Source organism: Elephantulus edwardii, unplaced genomic scaffold (genome assembly GCF_000299155.1).
Source record: "Elephantulus edwardii isolate Elephantulus edwardi_28Jun2011 unplaced genomic scaffold, EleEdw1.0 scaffold00001, whole genome shotgun sequence".
In the NCBI taxonomy this organism is placed as follows: domain Eukaryota; kingdom Metazoa; phylum Chordata; class Mammalia; order Macroscelidea; family Macroscelididae; genus Elephantulus; species Elephantulus edwardii.
This window is the reverse complement of record NW_006399751.1, coordinates 15,418,861-15,434,736: the sequence shown is the minus strand read 5'-3', so window position 1 is coordinate 15,434,736 and position 15,876 is coordinate 15,418,861. Positions and strand designations below refer to the sequence as shown.

General features: G+C 35.5%; 1 protein-coding gene across 1 annotated transcript in view; it reads right to left on the bottom strand.

The window, feature by feature from the left end:
* Positions 1-15,876, bottom strand: part of PGAP1 (post-GPI attachment to proteins 1) — a 108,974-nt gene that overhangs the window by 23,184 nt on the left and 69,914 nt on the right. The window contains exons 13-20 of the mRNA XM_006878741.1: positions 13,965-14,042; positions 9,665-9,740; positions 4,227-4,300; positions 4,065-4,116; positions 3,585-3,651; positions 3,044-3,152; positions 932-970; positions 11-104 (exon numbers count right to left, since the gene is read on the bottom strand). Of these exons, the coding sequence (XP_006878803.1) occupies positions 11-104; positions 932-970; positions 3,044-3,152; positions 3,585-3,651; positions 4,065-4,116; positions 4,227-4,300; positions 9,665-9,740; positions 13,965-14,042 (589 nt within the window). The remainder of the gene's footprint in view (positions 1-10; positions 105-931; positions 971-3,043; positions 3,153-3,584; positions 3,652-4,064; positions 4,117-4,226; positions 4,301-9,664; positions 9,741-13,964; positions 14,043-15,876) is intronic.

Sequence of the window (15,876 nt, the reverse complement as noted above, 5' to 3'; positions counted from 1 at the left end):
ACATTCTTACCTGTTGAGAAAAGAGAGTATAATTGTCCTCCATAAGTAAGAAGAATACTGGATACAATGTAGGCAGGAAGAGCTCCACCATGAAATCTTATTATCTAAAAAAACAGCCAAATCAATGGGCAACTTAACATTCTTGTTAATGAAATCAATGTATTCTGGCAAGAAATATAATGTCATTTTTCACTTAATACCCTTCCTTATATGACCACAAATACAGTGTCAGTCTGTCGGTCTGTCTTGGAGGGTAAAACCAAGTCCCTTCTTGGAAGCTAAGATTTTGAAGCTATGCCTCATTTACTTGGGCATGTGGTCAAGAGAGATCAGTCCTTGGAGAAGGATATCATGCTCAGAAGGGTGGACGGACAGCGTAGGAGAGGGAGATCCCAGAGGAGATGAATTGATACAGTTACTGGGGCATTGGGGCGTTAGTGTGTTGGAATTAGTGACACTGGCTCAGGACAGGGAAGGGTTCAGAGCTGCTGTATGTGGGGTCGCTATGCATCGCAGGCGACTCAAGCACACATAACAATGATAACATACTCTGACAGGCTGGAAGCAGGAGTGGCATCCACTTCCTAAACAAAATGTCTCCAGAAACTCTATGAACTTTGATAAACGTTGATAGTTGTAAAGGGGCTTTGTTGCCTTTTATACTGAGTAGGCAAATGTTCATTTATTTGATGGGACCCATAGATTTTCCTAAACAATGAATTATAATACACTATGAATAACATAAAATGTGAATTTGATAATCATTTTGCAAAAATCTTTATTCATTTGAGAATCTGATTGTCAGTTCTTTCTAGAATGTATTTCTAATAGGTATCATTTAAAGGATCACCTTAAAGACTGTCTACCCATGGTCTGCCTTATAGCATCTACTCACAAGAATATTAAGTAAACAACCAAGAATCTCTCTTACCTGTCCAAGTATTTGTGGAAAGGAGGTCCTAATTGTAACCTAGTTTAAAACAATTAAAAAAAATTATTATTTCTCATAAATACCTCTAGCTCTTATTTCGTTAAAATGAGCATTTCTACATGTCTCTAAATATCATAATTTCTTATAATGATATTCCAAATGCAGTCAAGATCTCACAGAATTTTCTAAATCACCTACATTTAAATTGAACGTCATGTCTGGAATGGTGGAGGGACAGTGCAGGAGAGGAAGACCCTTGATAAGATGGATTGATTGAGTGGGTAATGGGGGTAAGTGTGTCAGAGACAATCAACTGGCACAGGCTAGAGCAGGGTTTAGGGTTGTTGTACATAGGGTCGCTGTGAGCCGCAGGCGATTTGGTGGCACATACCAACACAGGCAGTGTTAAGAAACTTTTCCTATATTGGAATTTTTTTGGCCACTGGATGAATATGATGATACATGTGACAACTCCTTATCAATTAGAACATCTAACAAACTTTTTGTTGATTGCCGTTGAGTCATAGCAATTCTATGAACAAAAGATCTAACACCTTTCCATAGCTATCGTGGTTTCTCCAAGTTCACAGAGTTTCCAGAGGCATGTGGTTTAGGAAGTGGATGCCACTCCTGCTTCCAAACCTGTTTTACAGAGAGGAGCTCCACCAAACACTGTCCACAATGGGAAACCATTATGGTACTGCAATGGCACAAGGTTCAGCATCACAGCAAACCCAGGTTACTTCGTACAGCACATTGACAAGGAGTGATGTAAAGTGGAAGAATGTTCCTCCAGATATAACAGCACTAGTCTCAGTTAGCAATGGTTAAGTGTTGTCAAGTCAAATACGACTCAGAGTAAACTTTGCACAAAAGAACTGTACTCTGTTCTGTAACTAACATAATTTCTGTACATTTATAAGAGAGTTCTAACAAACTAGAATAGTTTATTCCCAGATCATGTAAACGAAACTTACTTAATGAATGACTAAGTCAGTATCTTTGTGAAATAAATACTGTATAAATTAAATCCCACATATTTATTAATAAAACTGGAAGTCATTAACGTCAATGAAAGAAAATCTTTAACATAACTGAATAAAGGTGGTAAATGAGTAACATACAAAATACTACAGTAAAGCCATGTCAACTGATTTCATGATGTTCTTCTTTTTATAGAGGATTCTGGACTTTCGACTACAATTAGGGCAATGTGGGTAGGTGTGTCAGAGACAGTGAGACTGACTCAGGACAAGGAAGGCATCAGAGCCGTGGTATACAGAGTTTGCTGTGAGATGATGACTCGATGGCACCTAACAACCACTACCACCACTGTAAACCACAAAGTCAGCAATGAGTCAGCTGTGATTCAGTGGCACATACAACCACAAACACCACTCTAAAACCTGGCACACTAAGCTGATCCAACAGCACCATAGAAGAAAGTCTTGGTTATCTGCTTTTGTAAAGATTACAGCAAAACACTACGGAGCAAGTGTACTCTGTAAGATGTCAGGTGCCACGAGGCAGAAGAGACTCAATGACAAGAGCAGTTTTTTTAAACAGCCAATTCCTTATTTCCCTGGCCCAGTCACAAGTCCTCCCACTGTCCCTGCCTGCATGCTGCCTGCTCAACCACTGGCTCAGAATGTCAGATGGGGACAGTTTTGGTTCTTTTCCTGACAAACTGCAGGTACAGAACAGGTAGCTCTGAGCATTAATTTCTGTGCAAATGGTTTTTATTATAAATATCTAACTAGGTTTGAAATGTTTTCTAGAATAAGACAACATTCTTTCTAACAAAGTTTTAAGTAAAAGGTACAGTTTCATTGTCGGTTTCAAGCTATCTACACCCCTATGTCTACTTCCCCCCACCTCACTGCCCCACCCCGGCAGCCCCCGTTTTCCTTAGTTGTGTTTTGGGGAGTGCCTAGCACCCTCAGAGATCACTTCGACAGGGGTTTTTATCACTCTTGTTGTTTTTGGTTTGTTTTATGTCTTATCTTCCTAGCTTCCCTACCATCATAAATTTGAAGTAATATAAAAAAAAAGTAGTTCCAGCTTATTTCATGATGAAATCTTATTCCAAAATTAAGCAAACATACAACTCACCTCATAATGACAGTTTGAAGATGTGTGCATTTTTAATAACGCCACATGGGTGTAATTATCTGGTTGAGCAATATGGAGTTTCAGAGAAATTTCTGTGGAAGATGGAACTCTGAAATATTGTTCAATATAAATTCTTAAATACAAAATTATAATCAATAACTGTGGTTAAATCCCCCTTAGTATAATTAAAAAAAATATACAAGAAGCTAGATACTAGACATCTGAAAATGTATACTGATAAATGGTTACTTTTCAAAGTCACATGAACATATCTTTGAATGTCACCAACTGACCACAGGAATTATAGGATAAGATAGAAAGGAGTTTACTTTTCCAAACAAGATTTAGTTTATATGTAATTTTAAAAAGAATATTTTAAATTATAGCACAAAGTTACTACATAAAATATGTACATAAACCTTATGTTTGAATACATTTTTATCATACATTTAGTATATGATTTAAATATATACAATTCATACACTATCTATTATCCTCAAACACTGAATATCATATTATTTCTTAAAGTTAATATTCTTACTGTGCAATGGTGAGTGAATCTTCATAAGACCAGGGAATATGAAGTTTGTAAATACTTGTTATTTCTTCTGTTAAAACAAAGAATAATTTTGTTTTAGCAACTATTATGCCAAATGTTACAGAAGCCACTACAATATATAGCTATTTACACAAACACCCTTTACAATAAATTATAAATAATTACAATAAAATAAACAAGTAGTAAATTAGATTCTCAGAAATTATATTAGAGCATATGAGAAATATTAAGCATTGAAAAACATTCAATAGCTAAATTACTACTATAAAAAAATAGAAAAGAGAAAGATGCTCACTGTTAAGAAAATGTCTATGTCTAATTCTTTAGAAATAGAAACAGTCTAGTGTTTATGTTACCATATATTAAATTAGAAACATTTAATTAAGTTAAATATTATAGAAAATCCAAGTGAAGACTTTATAATTTATCAAATGACAATACTATTTCTTAAAAGGTATTTACCTTTGACTCCTGAACACTTGCTCACCACGTTGATTTTAAAAGCTTGGTATATCTAATCAAGTTTGACCACCAAAAACAAACAAACACAAAACACAAATATTTACTCATTTGCTACACAGTAAAGTAAAATCAAGCCCTTCTTGGTATAGTCAGGATAATTACCTGTGTAAAGTTCAGGAGCTCTACATTGTAAAACAAACCACTTGTATTTAATGTCACTGTCCTAGAAGATAATCCTGTTGAATTAAAGGTACTATATTACTCAGAATACAAAAGAACGAAGAAACATGTACTAGTTGCTTAAACAATGACAAAAGAATTTCTAATACAAAAGACTACTGCACAGATTTTTTTATTCCAGTATTAAAACTTGAGCTCCACAATAAATTCTGGATTTCCTAACCATCTTGATGTGGTGGTGTTGATTGCTGTCGAGTCGAGCAAAACTCAGAGGGACCCTATGAACAAATGAAGTTGAAGCATTTCTAAAAATATCATTTCTCAAAGATCATAGAAATTTCCAGAGGCATATAGTTTAGGAAATGGATAAGTTTAGGAAATGGATAAGTTTTTATGTACATAGTGTCAATGTCAGAAAGATAGGTTTCCTTATTTCTCAAGGTTGCTATGTTTTTTTTTAAAGTTTTTTTTTTTTAGTTGCTATCTTTAATGATATTGGTAATTCAGAGTTATCATCAATTATCTTTACAAACGGAGTAACATATACACATACACACACATTTTTCTTTAAAAGGACAGGGATATGCCAAAGGGCACAGAAGTCAATCTGAAAGAGCTTTCATAAGGCCAAAAGAATAAAAACCCAACGCAAGTACTATATTTTAACCCAGTAAATATCTATGCATTCATACTGATATGTTGTTGTTATGTGCCATCAAGTCACCTTCAACTCATAGCAACCCCATGTACAATAGATCTGAACCCTGCCTGATCCTGAGCCAACCTTTTTGTCTCTGATACACCTGTCCCTATTACTCCAGTTACTAGTCAATCCATCTCATCAAGGGTCTCTCTCTGTCCCTCTACCCTCCAAGCATAATGTACCTGTTCAGGGACTGGTCCCTCCCTACAACATGCCCAAAGTATGTTAGACGAAGCTTCAGAATCCTTGTCTCCAAGGAACAGCCTGGTTTCACCCTCTCCTGGATGAACCTGTTTGTTCTCCTAGAAGTCTGTGGTACATTCAACACTCTTTTCCAGCACCACAGCTCAAAGGCATCAACTTTCCTTCTGTCATCCCTATTTATTGTCCAGCTTTCTGATATATAGCATGTAATTGTAAAGACCATACAGTGAACAATAAAGTAAATGGGGAGGTGGGGTGCTATTTTTCTCTCTTATGAAGAATTAATTAACAAATGTAGAAGAAATTCGTTAACTGCAGATTACCACTGAAAACCCATAGTGGTAACTGCTACAGACTAGATTTCAATGAATGGTCAAATTAGTTGGTTATTTTGAGACAAATAGTATTATCTGGACATACTCAAACTATCTCCTCAAGATATGTATTAAAAACAACAACTCTGCACTGGAGAAACCTGGCAGACAGGGCCTTAACCAAGTGGCCACAGTTAACATCATCAGCTAATTAAAAAGAGACATCTTTTCTCCTCTAATATGTACCCTGAAAAAGGGAACATAATTTCTGTGTTTTTTTCCCCAGAAATGTATTGTGACTGTTACTTGCCATCAAGTTGCCCGTGACTCACAGCAAGCCTATGTACCTCTGAAACTTGTCCTATCCTGAGCCAATCTCACTGTCTCTGACACACCTACCCGTATTACACCGATCATGATGAGATGTCAATCCATCTATCTCATCCAGGCTCTTCCTCTCCTGTGTTGTCCCTCCACCCTTTCAAGCATAATGTCCTTTTCCAACAACTGGTCCCTCTTCACAGCATGCCCAAAGTATGTGAGACAGAACTTCAAAACCTTTGTCTCCTCCAGAGAGCAACTCAATTTCACTTCTCCAGGATAGACCTGCTTGTTCTCTTGACAGTCTATGGTATATTCAACACCCTTCTCCAGCACTACAACTCAAAGATATCAATTCTCTTGTCATCCTTATTTATTGTCCAAGTCTCTGATGTATAGCAAGTAATTGCGAAAATCTTGAGTTGGATCAGGTGCACTTTAGTATCTAAACTAACATCTTTCACTTCAGCACTCTGGACAGGTCCCTGACAACAGACTTAACCTCAATCTAATCATTAAAAAAGCATCAGGAAAAATCCCAATTGAGTGGTACTTTTTAAAATAACTGACAAATATACTTTAAAGGTGTGTGAAGGTATCAGATGCAACATGGGGGTGGCTCAGACTTCTAATCGCTTCTTAAAAAGGAATTGTAACCATCAATAATATCTGTAGTAGAAAACAGCTGCTTGGTCAGATACGACACCTCACAAGCTCCTGCACTTCTTTGTACCAATCATTTTGGTCTGATATTCATTGTTGACTCACATTTAGAGTGGGGCTTATTAGGGAAGGAAGAAGGCAAGAATATCACTCAATGCAAATCCAGGGTTTAGTTCAGCAGTCCCAAGACACAGTTTTTCAATTAGTCCAGCCTCTGGTTTCAATTCAGCAGTCAGATTTTCCTTCTATCATCTGGCAAGAACAGCAAAGCCTTTAACTATGGCCTTTATATGAGGGGTCCTCCGGTTACTCTTTGCCAGTCTCATTGCCATAATCACCAGGGTCTTGCCACCAGGATCTTACTCCAGTCTCCAAGTCTTGCTGCTCAGGATGGGAAGACCACTCTCTCTTATCCTAGTCCCACAGCTGTTGATAATTTCCAGGACCTTTTCTCTGCAGTTAAGGTATCTAGAGATCAGAGAGGGCTAAGGTAATGGCTAAAAAAAATGTCAACTTTAAGCTAATACCACAAGGTGTTAACATCGTAAAAGACAATCAAAGAGTAACTACAATGCTGTAACAGACTGGGTGCAACACCCAAAGGCAGGGGCTCTGGATTCACCTGCTCCTCCAAGGGAGAAAAATCTCCTTTTGTGCAATTTATAGCTTCTGAAAACCCACTGGAGGATCAGCTATGGAGCTGGTTCTGACTCCATGGTCATGGAAGCTTACCCACCCTTCAAACCTGGAAAAGATTCATCCCAAGGTTCACCTTTTAATCAAACTATAGAAAAGCCTATTAAGTGAACAGTAACACAAGGCAAACACTTCTTCCTTAACTAATCACACAAGATTAAAAGGGAAGGATCTGCCAAACAATAAAGCTTCAGAATGTAGGAAGAAGGTACATGGATACACAGAGTTAATGGAAATGAGTGACAGTGTGGTTACTGTAATTGATGTCATCATATGTACATGAATGGTTGAATGGAAAACCAATTTGATTTATAAACTCATTCAAAAAATTTTAAAAAATTGTGTATTTGTGCGCATGTGAATTTTGTGTGGCCATTTTCATAAGATGCTTGCTTATATGGAGTATAAATTGCTGTATGCCCTGAAGGTTTTAAGACTTTGCTAATATTTATTAAATTTTATTTTTAATTTCTCAATCCATTTGATTGTGGTTGGACATTTGGGATGTTTCCATGTCCTTGCGATGGTGATGGTATATTCACACGATTACTATGTAGCACGTAGAAACAATGATTTTGTAAATCTCTACCTAACTTAGGAGGGACTAGAGAGCATTATGCTAAGTGAACTAACTCCGTCCCATAAGGACAAATACTGTGTAAGAACTATTATTGTAGAAATAGATAACTAGTAAGATATGAATGAGGATCCAAGGGAGGGGAGGAGAGAGCACAAGGGTGAGAATGGGTGGAGGGGATAATTCTAGGGTTGCACAATTTGATGGGTGGAGGGCAGGGGGGAGCAGGGTTTAAGGAAATGGGAAAGATCTGATGTAAAAAACAATGTATATAAACTTTGTGGGTAACCCAGTATGAGAGAGAGAAAAAAAAAAAGAGGCCTCTGGACTGGAGTAAAAAAAAAAAAAAAAAACACCAAACAAAAATTTTCTTTTTAAGTCATTTTATACTTAGAAGAGCTCTGTTGTACACAAGATAGCTATGATTTGGAGTCAACTCTATGGCACTTAACAACAGTGTCTGCATCTTATATACGCATAGTACAATGTTCAGATGAAAAAATTAACATTGGTATAATGCTATTAATTAGGATTCATCAGTTTTTCTACTAATGTTCTTATTTCTAGGCTCTCACATGAAATTTAGTTGTCCCGTCTCCTTAAAAAACCCAACTTCTTGTCACCGAGTGGGCACAGGAGGAGATAGGCTAGTGGATTGGAACCCTCCTGCCTGTGGGTTGGCAGCAGACCTCCTTACCTACAAGGCTACCACAGCTCCTTCTGCAGTCTTTAGTGTGCCCATAAATCGGGCCATTTTTAGGCTGTTTGAATTTTGCTCTACATTTTTCACCTACTCCAGCCAGGACCTTCTACTGTGATTCCTTTACAAGTGATCGGCAATAGCAGCCAGACACTCTCTGGTCCTTCTGGTCTCTGGGTCATGGAAGGTGAGGTTCACAGGGTCCATTAGTCATCTGGACTAATTATTTCTAGGTATCTTCTTTTTATTTTTACCATTGACAACAAACATTGTTCATTATTTTCTAAGAAAGGCTTATTTATTTTTTGAATGTCTCTATCTGCATTATCTCCTTTAATCCTTAGTCTCCAAAGTAATTATAATTTTATCTTTATTTTATAGTTGATCTTTTTTAAATAAAATTTATTTTATTTTAATGAATGCTTACCGACAAGTTGGATTTTCATTCATTCATTGTTGTACATTCCTTCCCTCCCTCCCTCCTCCTCCAGTTCACCTTCTTTTTTTAAAAAAACATATTCATTCATTGTTGTATCTTTGTTTTTCATCTTTATTCTTTACTGAAAACAGAGATAGGCTAAAGCTTCTACCTTAGATGGATAGTCACACGTTAGGTTTTTTTAATGGAATATGATTTTTTTAAATACACTGTGTTTCATTCATGTATATTGTGTTTCAAAAGCTTTTAAAACCCTAATAGCTCTTCATCAAAGTAGGATACAGAACATTGTTTCTGTGAACTATGTGATGCCAGTTGACCTTGATGTTCTTCAAGATTATGATCTCAAGGCCCTACTACCAGCAACTCATTCCCTCAAAGTGTTTGGTTACGATTGAGCCATCTGTGGAACTCTGTGCCCTCCTGGCTCTGCTATCTATATGGATATATATGTAGCATATATTAAAAGGAATGTGAAACTATCATTCCAAAGCCTGATACAGTCATGGATATAGCCCTTTCACATGTCTATACTGTTACACATACAGACACAAGCTTGAATAGTTGCAAATATACCTAATTATGGAGAAATTCCTCTTAAAGTTATCCTACCAGAAAATGTTTGCTGGTCAGTACCAAATGAGACTTTGGTCAATGAGCTAAATCATATGGTTATTTTTTTAAAAAACGACACAACAGTACTTAATTTTAAAAGACATTGCTTTCTCAAAACCGACATACTATATAAGCAGTCTATTAAAAATAAAAGCTATTCTTAATATGTCAAAAAATAAAGTACTTACCAAAAGAAAAAAGATGAGTTACAGGAAGCTGTAGGGATATTGCCTCTTTTTTAAAGAATTCACAGTCTACAACAAACTGAAATATAAAATACTGATTAGAAAAAAAGAATTTAAAGCATTTTTACTAAATATATGAAAAATGAAGATCTGTAAACCTCATCATCTGGTACACTATCATTAAAGCTACACTTAGGTGGTGGGAATGAAGAGACAGAAAGCTGAAAAAACTTGATAAGCAAGTGTTATTTAAGTGACTAGATAAAATTACTAGAGGATAATTTATATGAACAACAAATTCATAACAAAGGTTTCTTAGAATTAGTTTCAAGTGTTAATAGAAAAGGGACAGTGAAGGATGGATCAAAGACATTAAAGATTAATTCAGGATTAATGAGGAATAGATCTCTGAATACTTTCATAGCAAAAGGAAAATGTAGTTTCTTATTTATTTATTTATTTTTAAGGGTCCCTCATTCTTTAAATATCTACAACCTAATTAAACAATAAAAAACTTCTGGAGACATATTACAATTCACTTGCACATGATAAATACTGTTGATACAGACGGTTATTGTTAAGTGCCAAGTTGACAACGACTCATAGCAACCCTATGAACAAAAGATCTGAACACTGCGCCACCTTCATGATCACTGACATGCTCAAGTCCATTGTTACAGTCATTGTGTCAATTCAGCTTAAATAGTAATTATCTCAAATTTTTTTTTAAAATTCACATATATATGAAGTGAGAAATGCAATATCAAAAAAAGCAGACCTATAATGCTATACCAGCATCACTGAAATTTTTTGTAATAATATTTTTCTAATAATAATTTGTTGTTGTTGTTAGGTATCATTGATTTGAATACAACTCATAGAGACCCTATTAACAAAAGATCTGAACCTACTCCTGTCCTGCGTCATCCTCACGCTTCCTGACACACAAGAGCTCACTGCAGCAGCCACCTTGTCAGTCCACCTGGTTGAGGATCTTCCTCTCCTTCGCAGACCCTCCACTCTTCCCAACATCATGCTCCTCTCCAAGGAATAACACCTCTTAGCAACATGCCCAACGTATGTGAAGCAAAGCTTCTTCATTCTTGCCTCCAAAGAGCACTTCAGCTGCACCCTCTCCAAGACTTATCTGTTTTCTTGGATAATTGCATTAAAATTTTGGCTCTGAGCTTTCTGTATTTCTATTAAACATATAATTTTATTACAATAATCAGCATAATGCAACTGATTAGCTTTAATATAAACGTGTGAAAGCAGAAATTAAGGTGAAGCCTAACTTGAGTTAGCAAGTCCTTTGCTGACAAGTCCTTTGTTCTGTATAGTGTTTTGCTGCTAATCAAAAAGTTGCTTATCTCTAGTGGCTCATTCCACTAGCTGCTCTGTAGGAGAAATATGAGCCACCTCTTTCCATTAAGATTTGCAGACTAGGAAACTGCACAGAGGTTAACTATTTTGCTGCCTACAACAAAGCCAGTCAGCCAGTAGACTAGATGCTAGATTTTTCTAACTACTCCTTGAATTATTTTTTTTCAGACAGTGTTGTGTACCAGACTCCTGAGTAGATTTTTATTGTTTTTGAAAAGTAATAAACTGTTAGTTAAGACTGTGGTATACACATGGGGAAAAGAATACAGATATTTTTATCATAGAAAACAGCTACTAAAAGATAAAAAAATAATTTCATTTTTTTTTAAAAAAGGATTGCTTATATTTTTATCAAGTACTGTCTGTGGAGTGAGCTACTGCCTGAGTTATGTTAGCAGGTTTAAGTTAGTTTTAAACAACACTGTAATGTACTTAACAGAATTTTTATCATTGCTTTAAACTGTGGGCAATGTCGTTAGTTTTTATATGATGGAATAAACTCTTATCCAATAAATAATAAAGAATTCAGGATCTGTCTCTAATATATTTAAGGTAAGTAAATTTCCAAGGGGTGTTAATTAGTTTACTTTTGTCACCAAAATATAAATAATTCTATATGCATTTCCAAAAATATAGTAAGAAATAAACTTAACTCAATTTGTTATAACTTCCCATTTGAATAAATATACCCTCCCTCCTTCTGGTGGGTTGTAACAAAGGGCATGAAAACACAGGAAAAGCCCAGACTACCCCCATCGTGAAAGAGAGCAGCACAATGGTAGAGTCAGTAGTATTACTTTCCAAAGATCATATTACTTATTTATTAGGTTGTAAAAAGTATCTATTTGCTGAAAGGTACAAATTTCTTTTAGCAATAAAGAGGATCTTTCTAAGTTTTAGAAAAATGCTGCATTCATTTAAAACCAATCTAACAAAACGCTTAAAGAGAGACTGCTTTTTGTTTTGAAGATGTTGAATTACTTTTCACTTGAGCTAAGAAAAACAATTAGTACATTATAAGGTACTTATGAGACTTGGTCTTTGAGATGTTTCTCAACTATAATCCATTCCCATTTCCTGTGTATCTGGAATTTTTCTACTTATTGTGGCCAACAGTTCCAGTCAATACTCTCAATTAGGGAACGTTTTTGCGCTGTAAGTTGAAAATGCAAAACAGAGTGGAACATGTCTTGTTCTTCTGCACAAGTAGTTATTAATATAGTTATGGCAATAGAATCCTGCAAAATCAACTAAAATTCGATGTAGTAAGTTTGTCAGAGTTCTAGACAAAGCCTCATGAGAGTAAAAGGCTACTGCCAGTGTATGCAAAAACAAGAGAAGGACACAGAGTGACTTCAAAGGTAAAATGAGGAAAGGGGAGGAGGTCCTTTTACTTTTGACTTTTTCCTTTTCTCCTATTTTTCTTGAAATTACCACTTCTTTTTATTTCTACTCTAATTTCTTTAACACAAACCTGAATCTCTTATGAGGTATTAAATCGCCCTGCTCTAATTCATTCTGTAGTTTAAGTTTCGGATGGTTTGTTTTTATAAAGCATAGCTATTATTACTGCCATAATGACAGGGAAAAAAAATTTACATTTACCTATTGACTCTTGAATTCTGTAAAGTACCCAATCCTCATTCATAACTTCTACATATGGCCATAAATTACTTTTCCAGACTTTTCTTCTGCTACTATTTTACCCATACTTCCAAACATATCTCATATTTTCCCATGCTTTACATTTTGAAGTGTGTTTTTTCTTCTTTTTTTACTTTCTACAAGCCTCAGTCTAAACAGTAGTTTTAAAACAGTATCATTAAAACTCTCTACAATGGTACTACTGAGGACTTGGAGTATATCTAATGCAAATAAGGAACCAAATTTTTATCTTTTATTTCATTTCAATTTAAACAGTCACATGTGTCTGGACTGAAGAGCAAAGGCCCAGAATGTTCATTCTACCCACTAAAATTGTAGCTACCCTTTGTTATTGTTGTTGTTATGTGCCATTGAGTCGCTTGCGACTCATAGCGACCCTATGTACAAGAGCTCTAAATGCTGTTCTATCCTGTGCCAACCTAGCCATCTCAAACGCACTTATTCCCACCACTCCAGTCACAGAATCGATCCATCTCACCAAAGGTCTTCCTCTCCTTCGCTTCCCCTCCACTCTGCCAAACATGATGTCCCTCTCCAAGGACCAGTCCCTCCTTGAGGTTATTTCAGCTACCACCTCATTATAAAGTCCTTCTTTATTCAATCAGAAGTATCTTTTCCCTTTACCTCTTTCACACTCTTGAAACAATCTGACTTGTGTAACTTTTGGGTACTTCTTTATTCTCAATCTCTTCCCCACCAAATACACTTTCTGCCCTCTGTTCAACAGCCTAAAGCTTTATAAGAATAAGATGTGTCCTTCTAATTTGTTTACCTTCTGTAATTTCTGGCACACAGTCTTACACATAAAAAGGCATTTAATAATTGCTTACTTTTGAAACATTGAGAAAGTGGTCCTTTTCTCCACTTAGAGTAAGAGGCTTTGCCTTATTCTGCTTAGTTCAAGTTATAGTGAAAGGACTCTAATGATTTAATAAGGGAGCTCTGGTGGCCTAGTGGTAAAAAAGCTGCAATCCCAAAGGCATGTGGTTTGAATCCACCAGCTGTTCTACAGGGAGAAGGATGAATAATGTCCTCTCGCGCATTTTACGGTCTCTGAAAACATGCTGCAGGCTCAGCTATGGGTCAGTTCCAATTCAATGCCACAAAACAACAAAAACAACAACGACTCAATACAGTTTATATTACATAGGGTTAAGATTGTTTTAATTCAGTCAGTCATAGTAAATTAAATAAATAAAAGTTTAAATTTAGCATGCTTACATTTCAAACATTCTGGTAGCAACATTATTTTTACCTTAGTTCCAGGGATAGAAGGTATATAAACAACAAGGTGAGACAAAGATGGATAATCTTGAAGACTTAAGGTCAGATACTGAAAAAAGGTAAAAAGTTTTATTTCTGAGGGTATATATGGTTTAACACATATCAAAAAACCAAAATAAATTACAAACACTTAGAAAAACTGACTTTAACTTATTTCATAAAATGTCCCATGTTTACATTTGTTGATTTCTAATTCTGCTTAAAGTAAAAAGTATAATAATGTTAAATTAAATTAAATCTTTGACTTGTAGCCCTTCATATAAAATCAATGACATTTAACACTAAATTTAATTATTTCAAGAGATTACTGTTAGACTTAATGCTTTAATTTTTATTACGTGGCTACTGAGTATTATAGTGTAATTTCTACATTTTGGCTATATTTTTAAAACTCAGTAATTAAATAAATGAATGTTAAATATGCTGGAAGTCACAAGTTAACCTCAAATCATCTCGACAAAGGTCAAACAGTACTGAGTTGCTGACTACTGAGATAGACAGGAACCCCTGAAATAAATTTGGTAAAGGACATAAAAACACAACAAAGAATACACTTTACTAAATGAGTGAATAAATAAAATTCTGACTTTTCTGTAAACTTATCATTAAAATCACAATAAAATAAAAAGAAAAAAATTATGGTCTGATACTATGGTCCACATTTTGAGGTCTATTTAATAAACAGTCAAGCTACAAAACCTACTTTTCATTTTTTTTCCCCTGTAAGTAGATATAGAGGTGGGAGTAAGTATATTTTGGATGTGATCAAGCAATATGGTTGCAGTAAGACAATTTGCAGATACTTAGAAACGAATTATCTGTCCAACTTTCAGACATACAGGAAGCAAATGAAGGTACCATGGACTTGATTAGGCACACCTTGGTCTTTAAAGTGATATCACTTCGGAGAGGTCCTTGACAGCAGATTTTTTTTAACACATCATTTGATTTCTTGACTGCTGTTCTCATAGTTGTTGACTGTGAATCTAAGTAAGGTGAAATCTTTGACAACTTCAATCATTTTCCCTTCTATCATGATGCTGCCTATTGGTACAGTAGTAAGGAGCTTTTTTTTTCCTTGATGTTGAGATGTTAACTCATATTGAAGGCTGTAGTTGTTGATCTTCTTTGGCATACGTTTCAAGTTTTCTTTACTTGAAGCAAGCAAAGTTATATAATCTTCATAATGCAGGTTGTTTACAAATCTTCCTTCAATCCTGATGCCACATTCTTCTTCAAAGAGTACAGTTTCTCCATCTCTGTGCTCATCATACACAATGAACAGGATTGGAGAAAGGAGCCAATCCTGACACATACCTTTCCTGATTTAACCACACAATGTTCTTACTCCGTTTGAACAATTGTTTTTTGCTCTAAATATAGGTGTGTTGCTGTGGGGTTTTTTTTATGTATAGGTTTTCATAAGCACAATTAATTGCTCTGTGAGTCTCATTCTTTTCAATGTTATCTATATTCTGTTACGATCTAGATAAATGTCTTTGAATAATTAATAAAATAAAAGTAAACATCTTTCTAGTATTCTTTGCTCTGAGCCAAAATCCATCTGACATCTGCAATGCTATCCCTCAAGTCACTGCCTCTTCTAAAACTAGCTTGAATTTCTGGCCATTCCCTGTCAATGCACTGTTCCTATTATTTTGTTCAAAATCTTCAGCAAGATTGTATTTGTGATATTAGATAAGGTAGATAAGATTACCTAAATGCTTGAAGCTAACTTGTAAAATTACTGCATGTCTTTATGAGATGCCGACTTCCTTTAAGGAGCTCTTCCTCCTAAAATGTATTCTGTGTACAGCTGATCTTATATTCTGAAAAAGATAGTTCTAAACATAGCCTCAAACTCACTTTTTTCCCCTTTCTTG